Raw genomic sequence first — 10,242 nt, forward strand, 5'->3', positions numbered from 1 at the left:
AAGGAGGAAACCAAGCCTCCCAGACCAGGTGTGATGTTCACCTCTTGCTAGTTGATTACAGCTGCTCTCCGGGGCACTGTGGCACCTTCATTCCCATCTCCTTCTCTCCTTCCCTCCCACCAAAATGTTTTGTCTTCCTTTCAGCAGGCTGGGAGAGCACTGATGACTCACAGGCTGGTGGCCATGGTTTGGGATGTTTATGAGAAGCAGGAGCCAACCAACTCCCTGACTGCCATTTCCAGCCCAATGCACAGTCCAGCATATCTTAGACTTACATTGAACTTGAGCTGTGGGTGTCACGATTGGTCTGAAATCCAGGAGGCCTCCAAGGTCTGGTACCTCCACCATCCTACTAAATCATGGGCCTCCTTGCCAATCTGCTTTTCACTCCAGACCAAGAGGAGGTGCTGGATATAGGGCACCCTGGTGAGCACAGCTCCACTCGCTCTTCCTGACTGCTGATGGGAAGAGCATCCCTGGGCAGAAGGGACTTCTTCAGGGACTTCAGGGTGGAGGTGCGGGGTCTCTACTTCTCCTTTGGTTCAAATCTATGCGTCTGCAGTTATTTGGTTTCTCTCCAGTTTATTCTAGTTTGGTCTTAGAGAAGACTCTTATGGCTTGTTGGGGGTGGACTAAGGGGAAGGGCAGTATCTCAGTGCCTGCAACTGGACAGCCAGGGATGGAGCATGGATTCTCCTCACCCCAAAAGGTCTTCCAGCTGCTGGCGAGTAAAACAACAGCAAAAAACATGAGGGCAAACTGTTGTATTTAAGATAACTTTCCAGACTTGAATATTCTCATCGCCTGGCTCTTGTTGTGTCTCTTCCCTCCTGGGCTCCTGGTGGGGTTGGACCAGAGTGTGAATTCGGGAGGAGTGTCCTCGGGCTTTCCCCTGCCTCCTCCCAGTGCCTTACAGCTGGGTGGCTGTCACCTCGCAGAGCTCGCCCAGGGGAACCATCAGCGCGTCCTGCATAGAGCAGCTGGGCTCGGCTGGCAGGTAGGACTTGTCCCACCCCTCCTCTTCTTCTCCCTTTCCCTTGTCCAGATTAAAGACAAGCTTCAGCTTCTCCGGCTGCACGGAGTTCAGGATGATGACGGCCAACCCCAGCAGCAGGCACAGCAGCCCTGCAATGCACAGCGTGGGGAGACGCATTAGCACTTCCTGCCAGCTGTGTCCCAGCCCCATCCAGACCCGGATCTGGGGTTGGAAGCCAACAGCAAGTGGCATCATCCAGGAGGTCAAGAGAAGGTGTTACCTCCCTCTCCACATCTGGACTCTGCCATCAGTTTGGGCTCCCCAGTACAAAAGAGAAGTCAATGAACATGGGGCAGGTGGCCAAGAGAGTTCAGGCTGGAGTCCACCATGTATGGGGAAAGGCTGGAGGAGCTGGGCTTGTTTGGCCTGAAAAAGAGGCGTCTACAGGGAGACCTAGTTGCCATCTTCTGCTACTGAAAAAGAGCCAGTCTTCTTGGAGGTACACAGTTGTAATGTGGGTAATTCTGGTTTGATAAAAGGAAATAATTGCTGCCCGTGAGTGGGACAACTGTGGGGCAGGTCCTGAGAGGCAGAGGAGATCTCTAGACATGGGGACATCCACCAACAGGCTGAACAAGGCTGATGCGGCTTTGTGGTTAGCCCTGCTCTGGCCAAGGGCTGGGAGAGACACTGCTGAGGGTGATTCCAGGACAGGTCTTGCCCTGATTCTGCAATTCATTGCTTTCATGGCACTCCTCTGGACACATCTCCACACAGATAACTTTGGTCATTCGGATCTCCTGGCTGCTAAGCTCTTTTTCCCCCAGGCTCAATGACACTATCCTAAACTCTTGTACATCATTTAAAAAAAAAAAAAAATCCTTTTCTGTGACTAGCCATGGAGACAGAAGGGATGAGGCACTGTTGGGGCACCACAGAGCATCAGCACTGCAGGGTTGGAGAACAAAAGCCCCAGGAGCAAGCTGAGAACTCACCTGTTGCTAATGTCAGCCAAAAGGATCCACCGTAGTCTGTTTTCAGGGAAGCTGGGCCAAACTGGATGGGACACTTTGGAGTGTTCCTCGCAGTGAAGAAGAAGAGCAGTGAGAAGAGCATCAGTGCGGCAGTGAGCAGGAGCATGTAGCCACCATAGAGCAGGATGGGCATGGAGAACAATAGGATGGAAATGAGCCACGTGCAAAAGGCCATCCTGTGAAAGGACCACAAAACTGAGTAGAAAGCATCGCGCTTGGAGCTTGTTCTCAGGGTCTCCTCTCCACATCCCAATGACATCCACAGCCCTGAGCAAGCTGCTCTAGATGGCCTTGCTTCAACAGATGGGCTGGACAGCCTGATCTAAGGAGGTCCCTTCCAATCCAAACGATTCTGTAACTGCATGAATGGTGGAACTGTGGGACACAGTAGTGGAGAGGGATCTCCATGCCTGGGGACATTCAGCGTTGAACTTCACAAAGACCCAAGCACCCTGACATGGCTTTGATGTCAGCCCTGCTCTGGGTGGGGGACTGGAGTAGAAGCCTTTGGAGGTCCCTCCAAATTAGCTCTTTCTCTGACTCTTGCCATCCTACACAACTGGCCACCCCCAGGCAGTTCCCACCTGTTCAAAGGAAGAGTGGCAGCAAGAGAGATCTTTCTTTGGAGAAGCTCACAACAAGCTGTGCTCGCATCTGGTTTAGCACCTGGAGTGAACCCAGCTGCCAGCCCTGCCCTGTGCGTGCAGTTTGGGTTTATAGCTCACTGGGGAGGTGAGCCTGACAAAATGGGTTTTTTCCAAGAATAATAAGGAAAAATAAGTTTATATCAACATCCCTGTCTTGGAACACTTCTTTTCAATAGCATGAAGGTTTGAGCAGGGCTAGTTATTTTTCCTGGAAATTAAAAGGATATGTGGGCACGGATCTGGAGCCTACGTCCATAGCAGGAATTGCAAGACTCACTCTTCCCTGCAGTGCCTTTCCCATAACCTCTGAGATACGTGGTGATACTCTGACACCCCACGATCACAACACACAGGAGGGCTCTCAGCTTTACACCACAAGATAGCCTCTGTGCACCCTCTTGACAGTCCCTCCCACTCCCCGTCAGCAAGTCTCATGTCCTCTTGGACATGCAGAGGAACACCCTCCACGACTGGTCTTACTGGGGCTCTGCATCTTGCTTGGGAGAGGACCTTGCACCCTAAGCCCCACACAGTTGCACGTGCTTTCCTTTACATGAAGAATGATTTTCCTTCAGCTGCAGTTTTGCACATGAGGGCGGATGACACAGAAGAGGACGCTGGGGAGATGGGCAGGCCAGGAACATGAGCATCCCTGGGTCTGCAGAAGCGCAGGTGTCAGAGACCAGCCAAGGCTTTGGCATGGCCTTACAGGGGAGAGAGTGGCTCCATCACGCTCCCTCTGCTCTGCCTTGTTCTTTCCACCTCCCCTCTGAGCAGAGATAGGGCTGACCTCTTGCTGTAACTTACCATAGCGTGAGGGATGCGTAGTGGCCGGAGATGCGGTACTGCCCGTGCACGCTGCAGGCGCTTTGCGTGGTGAACTTCTCTGCTACGTAGAGGATGGGGCTGGGCAGCCCCCTCTCCAGTGCTTCGCTGTAGCTGTGGTCATAGTCTGCACCGAAGCTCCAGGCAAAGTGCTCATTGTAGTTGATGGTCTCATTGATCTGATTCATTGGGTTTCCTGCCAAACGGTGAAGACTAAAGACCTTTCTCAGCCTTGGAAGCAGCTCCAAGACTTCCTGGTGTGGGGGTTCAAGAGCCCACAGCCTCAGTACCCAGGCGCATGGCTGCCGAATCCCCTCTTGTTGTGAAATGCACTCACCCACCAGTGTGATGTTCACCCCTGCCAGGCCAATGTGCAGCCCAACGTCCACGTTCACCAGGGCACGGCTGAAGGACTTGTAGGAGGTATTTGCTGTCACCCAGCCGGTCTCCCAGTCCCTCGTGAACTGTATGGCTGTGAAGACTTCGAAGGTTAGTCATGACCTGGTGGCAAGACATCTAGTGCTGGCAGTACCTGCCATAATGATCACCATGGCCTGAGCATCATCTACCCCATCCCAAGGGCAAGGCCTGGGTTGTGGAGCAGAAGCCTTCTATGTCCTTCCCCAACATCAACCCAAATCCATGACCCTGAGAGCCCCACTTGGGTTGGTTTCTCCTCAGACCCAGCACATTCCCTAGCCTTAGAAGCAATGGGGCTAACGTGTGAGCACTCTCCAGGCGCTGGTCCTCATCTAAGCACCTGCCAATTTGTCTGGGTTCCCTGGCAGTTGGTGGTGAGCTTTCGGTGACTGCCCTGGAGGTGATCTGTGCATATGACCGTCAGCCTTTGGAGAGGAGACGGATGCTTTCGCCTCCCACTGCTTGCTGAAGTCAGGTCCCAGACATAGATGGGGATTGGTCTTCCCCATAAACTCATCCTGTGGGCTGGATTTGGCGCTTGGTTTCTTTGTTCACCCTCCCTTGCCTTGCTCTTCCATCCCTGTGTCCTAGGGATCGTTGAGCTTACCCCCCCAGGACGCTGGTACTCACTGAGGACTACCGCTCCCACGAAGAGGCCCATCACTATTCGCAGGAACCAGAAGAGTCGCTGCGAGGGGTAAGCAGAGGGTGGGGACAGGTCTCAGTCAGATTTTGCCATGGGGACCTCAGCACCAAGGGTGTCATTTAGAAATGCCTAAATGGTGAGAAGCGGGCCTGTCCCTCCCCTGGAGAGTCACCCCATGGGCTCTGCAGGCAGGTGACATGGCAAGGGACACATGGTTGGAGCATCTCTGCTGTGGGGTGAGGGAGGCAGCAGGGAGATCTGGGCAGAGCAAGAAGGTCCAAACAGCCCATTCGGGAAAGCCATGCCATCTGCTTTCTGGGAAGGAGGATGGAGACACTCCCTTCAATAGTTCTGAGCTGGGATTTCCAGACTTATCCAAACCTCACGTGTTTGGACATGTTGGCAGCTGGCCACAGTTGGAGACAAAAGCAGTGGCCAGAGGTTCACGATGCGTCCCCTGGAGGGGAGACACCTCTTGGCCAGCCCTGCTGCAGAGCCAAGCACACGACAAGTGCTAGGCGTGCGAGCGATGGGCTCGCAGCGGGGTCGGTTGGCTGCTGCCCAGCAAGCAGTGCTGGGGCACGCATGGTGCACACTTCCTTCTTTTATTGGGGTTTCGGGGAAGGTGGAGTGAAGTCTTTGAGCCTCACCCTGTTTTTCCACTCCTGTGAAACCACTTGGGCTTGCTCACAGCGAAATCCAGCCAGGCTCAGATCTGGGCACCTCATAAATTTGGGACGGTGAAGTTTGGTGTCTCCAGCATGGGGCTACATGCAGGGTTGGACTGGAGCTCACCCCTATGGCTCACTAGAGATCCCAGAGCCTTGGCCATGAACCTGCTGGCATGTTTGCTCCCCAAGTCTGTTCCTGAGGTTGGAAAGCAGGAGGCGTGTGGGATACACAGGACAGGGACCAGAGGGCTGAGGTCTCCCAGCCCTTCCACTTACCCCCCTGCCCCGGATCCCTGGTAGGATGATGATGAAAGTGACCAACACAGAGAGGAAGACGGAGATGATGACGGCCCGGGTGGTGTCGAAGGGGAAGCATGCATGGGCACCAGGGTAGAAGGGGAAGGAGCCATTCCACAGCGTCATCCTGCTGCAGAGAGGGTGCATCAGCACCCAGAGAGACACCGGGGAGAAAATCACCTCCACTCCACCCAGCCTTCTCCACAGAGCCATCTCCTGCCCACTTGCCAGTGCCCTGCTTGTCCCGGGCACGGCTGCGCGTGCATCTCCAGCACCCATGCACGCAGCAGTCCCACATCTGTGCGTACGCTCAGGCATCTCCCACGGGAGCCCTCCGTCTCTCCAGGGTACATCCCACAGCAAAGCTTGTTTGGAGTCACTGGGGCATCCATGGCAGTGCTCAGATTGCCCCCAAGATGTGGCGTGCCCGCATCGCCAGGCCTCTCGCTCCCTGTTGCTGGCCCCTGGTCTCTTGCCTCCGCTCCCACCCTCCCTGGTTCAGCTCTTTATCAAACAGCCGGGCTCCCGCTCGGGGCGCCCGGTGAATCACCGCACAAACGCGGGCTGCGCCCTGCCAGGCTGCTCCTCCCTGAGCCCTGGACGGAGGCAACTCCTCACCGTCCGAGGAAACAGGAGGAGCCCAGAGGGGACAGAGAAACTGCCTGTCCCTGGCAGCAGGTGCCCATCACCTGCCAACCCTCTGTCCCAGGAGCCGGGCAGAGGCAACGCTGTGCTGTGGCAGGGGGAGGGATGCTGCAGGAAGTCGGCCGTGATTTTTGGCACTGCGCTTGGCCAAGGCACTTCCCAGCTAGGAAAGGGCTGCTCAGCATCCCCCAGGAGCAGGGACCATCCCAGTAGCAGTTGCAGAAACACCCGTGCCCCCCTTCCCCGTGCCAAGCCTACCTCCGCGGCGACCGATCCCGAGGGCTGGCTGGCTGCGGCGCGCGCCGGGATGCTGCCTCCCTGCCCGTGCTGCCTCCGCCGGCTGTGGGCGAGCAGCCAGCCTGGCGTGTCACCGTTGTATTTCTCCCAGTGGTTTTTTTTTATGGTTCCCGCCTCCAGAGGTGGCTGGATCGTGCAGCCTTACCCACGGCTGGTCGGCCGCCTCCGGCACTCCTGCCAAGCCCCAGGGCAGGTGAGGGAGCTATGGGCTGGCACGATGCTGGGCAGCTTTGCAGAGGTGAGAGATCCCGAGGGGGCTTTGCCTTCTTTTCCTCGACTTTTCCTGCAGAGCGGTGAAAAGTCCAGATGTTTTTTAAGGCACGAAGACCCTGGGGCTGGCAGGTTCCTTAGAAGCCTGCTGGGGAGAGCGGCAGCGAGCTCCAAAGCCCTCACCTTCACTGCCCAATGAAGCATCCCAACTGAGGTCATCTAGCATGGGTTGTGGCTGCACAGTCTCCTTATTGACCCTGCTCCTGACTCCATCCCCTGGGGGAGGTTTCCTGAGAAGGTCCCGGCCAACCTGTTGGTCACTGGGCGAGGCGACACGGTGACTTGCGAGGGGCACTTGCAGAGAGGCACAGATCTAGAGGGGCTCTCAGCTCCATTATGAAGAAGATGCTCAGGTTTCTAACCTGGCCCCGATGTGGAGGTCATGTAAATTCACGCTTTTGGGGTTTGCTCTCATTCTTCAGCATTTTGATTGGATGAAGCTGGTTGCATCGATGCCAAGAGGTCCCAGCATGGCAGAAACACTCTCCTGACCTACATTTGAGGGTTTCCTTCAGAAGATGACACAATCACTGCCATCCCCTGGGTATTTCTTTCTGCAGCCCAGCAGATGGCCTGGCTGGGTGCCCTGAGAAGCTGTGCTTCCCACCTCCTTGGCAGAGGGAGGTAAAACCAAGTTTTAATCCATGCCCAGCAGGAAATAAAGGCAGTTTTGGGCAAAGACTTTGCCATTTCCCCTCAAGTCCCGGACTGGTGCTAACCCAGTCTGAACACTGAGTCCCTCCCGGGGTGCTGTTTAGAAAAATTAAATAAAGAATGGCAAGGGTGACGTGGTCTGGGAAACGTGCACAGAGCTGTGCTGGAGGTGTCCGCTGGTGCAGGCAACGCCAGGGATGTGGCATCAGCTCCAGCTCTGGCAGCATCTTCAAAGTGGAGGGAGATATGGACATCACAGCAAATGGTGCAGATCCTCGGGGGCCGTCATGTGGACACACGTGGGGCTTTGGACCTCTTGGAAAGTTGGAAATACCTCTCCCTTCTGTGTGGGAGAGGGATAACTGAGGAGGTGCCTGGTAATTATCAGGCCAAGATTAATTAAGGTGGGAAGATGCAACCATGTAAGGTGGTACATAGGATGAGATGTGGTCTTGACAGGGGTTAGACCATCACTCGTTGCACTCCCTGGACGTGGGAGAGGCAGTGGAGGGATGGACTCTGCACTGGCTTGGCCAAACCAATGTATGAGGTTTGCCTGGGGAAGAGATCAAGGCATCGTGGGTTTTGTGCTGTTCAGATGAGTATCATCACAAACATGTCTTTTAGGGGATGTCCTATTGCCAAAAATGAAAGCAGGGGAGAGGAAGTTTCCCTCCTTCTCTAACGAGGTGCCCAGCAAGAGAGTGTTTGTGTGCAAGGACGTCGGGGGAGCTCACGGGGCTGCTCTGGTTCTCTCATCTGTCCTCAGCTGTGATGGAAATGGGGTGTGATGGTGGGGCGACGCTCCACCTCCCTGGGATGCTGATGAGGTCATTGTGGAAAAATTGCCAGCTATTGAGAATCATCTCTGATCAGTTCTGTTTATATATTGTCCCAACCTTGTTCTCCCAGTGGGTGTCTTGTCACTGGCTGTCTTTGAACCTTCTATCCTGTCACCAACATAGATAATAAAATTTGTTTACCTATAAATATGAGTTTCTGGAAACTTCAGTAATTGATACAGGAGATAGAAGGCATTTGTCCCAGTGTCGCTGCCCGTGAGGGTCCCTGAATAGGTTAGGTGACCACCCTCTGGCCTTGTGGGCTGTCCAGAGGGATTTCTCCCAGTGATGCTGTCAGTGTGAGCCTGACAGGCTGGACAAATTGTAAAGGGTTCGAGAAAACCTCCCTTTTCCTCAAACGGGGTGTGCAGGCAGGTCGGGTACGAGGGTCTCATCTGTCTTGGAAAATGGGTGGGCTGGTCAAATTGAGAAGGGCTCAAGGTAGTCCAAATCTCTGTCTGCTGTTGACCCAACATTGTATCGTACTGTGACAGTCATGGCCTGGCAAGCGTGGGAAAACTGCTGGATTTACCCCTCACCCAGCACTCTGCCTGCATGAAGAGGTCCTACAAAAACCCTGAGACCATGACGATTGAGGTTTGGGGTTATTTTCCCCCTCTCTTTTAATTTTCTTCGTATTTCTGCAAGTAGTAAAGGGGTGTAGTTCATCAGACAGTTTCCCGGGAACAGGTCCGGGGAACTTGTCCCTGCTCGCCAGGAGCTCACAGCCTGAGGCTCAGGGCGCTGCTCCCACCGTCAGCACCCTGCCCCGGCTGGGGCAGCCCTCTGCTGTGGAGCAGCTTCTGCTTGACTGGCTGGGGAGTGATGGACGGGGCGATTAGGGACGAGTCACCCCATCCAGCTCACCCGAGGGAGGTGGGGCCGAGGGGAGCAGCGCCCATCACCTCTTGCGCAAGCAGCCACCCAACGCTGGATCAGCCGCCACCACTCGCGGTGCCAGGAACCAAGGTGAGGAAGGCGCGGGGACGTGCCTGGGCAGGAGGGAGGCGGTTTTGGGGATGGAGTGAGAGCACCAAGAGGCCGCCCTTTGCTCTGAGGATTTCTGCCAGTGGGACAGATGTGGTGTTCATGTCCAAGTGTCACCCTGCCCCATTGGCTGGCTGCTTTGCTTCTCTGTCCTGGTCCCCAGCGTGGAGGATGCCGTAGCTGGCGTCAGGCTGGGGCTCTGTTGCGATGGAGCCTGTCCAGTGTCCCATTCCGATGCTTGGATGCAGCTCCTTGCCCAGGATTCTTTGCAACAGATGAATGACCCATGATGGAGCATCTTGAAGGGAGAGACAGGAAGAAGGGTGGTGGGAACCCCCTCTTGCTGGTTTCCACCTAGCTGAGCAGAGAGGTGGCCATCGTTTGGCTTTAGATTGCAAGAAGGATCTATTTTTCCAGCTCTGCTTGGAAGTTTTTGGAAGCTTGGAAGCTTGGAAAAGATTTTAAGAGAAGGTGTTGCTGCCCACTACACTGCTCAGTGAGCTGGGTTTCATATCTCACGATGAAGACAGCTCAGGGACAACCAAGAGGGCTGCCAGGAGATGGAGGCAGAGATCAACAGGAGCCACCCATCACCCTGGTGGGAATTGAAACAGGAGGGGTTTCAGCCACGCTTCAAGGAAATCCTCATCCAGAAATTGTGTTGAGTGTTCAACCCTCTGCTCCTTCCAAGAGCCATCATGTAGGAGAGGAACACATCTCCTATGGCCTGGGCATTCAGAGACATCTTCTTACCTGGGGCTGCTTGATCATCTTTGCCCCCAGACCTGAACAGGACTTCAGCTCCTGCCAGTGCTGTTGCAGGTTTCCACGTGCTCTCAGAGATCCAGGGGACAGAAACCCAGCTGCCCTGTTGCCCTCCTGAATATCTCCATGCCTCCCAGAGACCCCATGTTTGACCCCATGGGCACTGCGACCAGTGCCTGTGACAAGGAAGGGAACACCCTGATGTGGGGCTGGGGCTGGATCCGGTCCCTGTTCCTTCCCAAGCATCGTGCCCCTTGCTAGGATTG

At 55.1% G+C, this 10,242-nt stretch overlaps 1 protein-coding gene across 1 annotated transcript; it reads right to left on the minus strand.

The window, feature by feature from the left end:
• Positions 1-910: 910 nt before the first annotated feature.
• Positions 911-5,642, minus strand: DUOXA1 (dual oxidase maturation factor 1). The gene is made up of 6 exons (XM_009981746.1): positions 5,496-5,642; positions 4,533-4,590; positions 3,820-3,954; positions 3,465-3,678; positions 1,972-2,186; positions 911-1,125 (listed from the first exon to the last, which is right to left on the minus strand). Exons 1-6 carry the CDS (start codon positions 5,640-5,642, stop codon positions 911-913), a joined length of 984 nt encoding a protein of 327 aa, XP_009980048.1.
• Positions 5,643-10,242: the final 4,600 nt, after the last annotated feature.

Source organism: Tauraco erythrolophus, chromosome 14, assembly GCF_009769465.1.
Source record: "Tauraco erythrolophus isolate bTauEry1 chromosome 14, bTauEry1.pri, whole genome shotgun sequence".
Taxonomy (NCBI): Eukaryota; Metazoa; Chordata; class Aves; order Musophagiformes; family Musophagidae; genus Tauraco; species Tauraco erythrolophus.

Coding starts and splice junctions, on each gene's coding strand:
- DUOXA1 (XM_009981746.1), bottom strand. CDS start 5,642: ATGACGCTGTGGAATGGCTCCTTCCCCTTCTACCCTGGTGCCCATGCA. Junction 3,955..4,532: donor CGTGGGAGCGGTAGTCCTCA/GTGAGTACCAGC, acceptor AAGTCTTCACAG/CCATACAGTTCACGAGGGAC. Junction 1,126..1,971: donor TTGGCTGACATTAGCAACAG/GTGAGTTCTCAG, acceptor TGTGCATTGCAG/GGCTGCTGTGCCTGCTGCTG.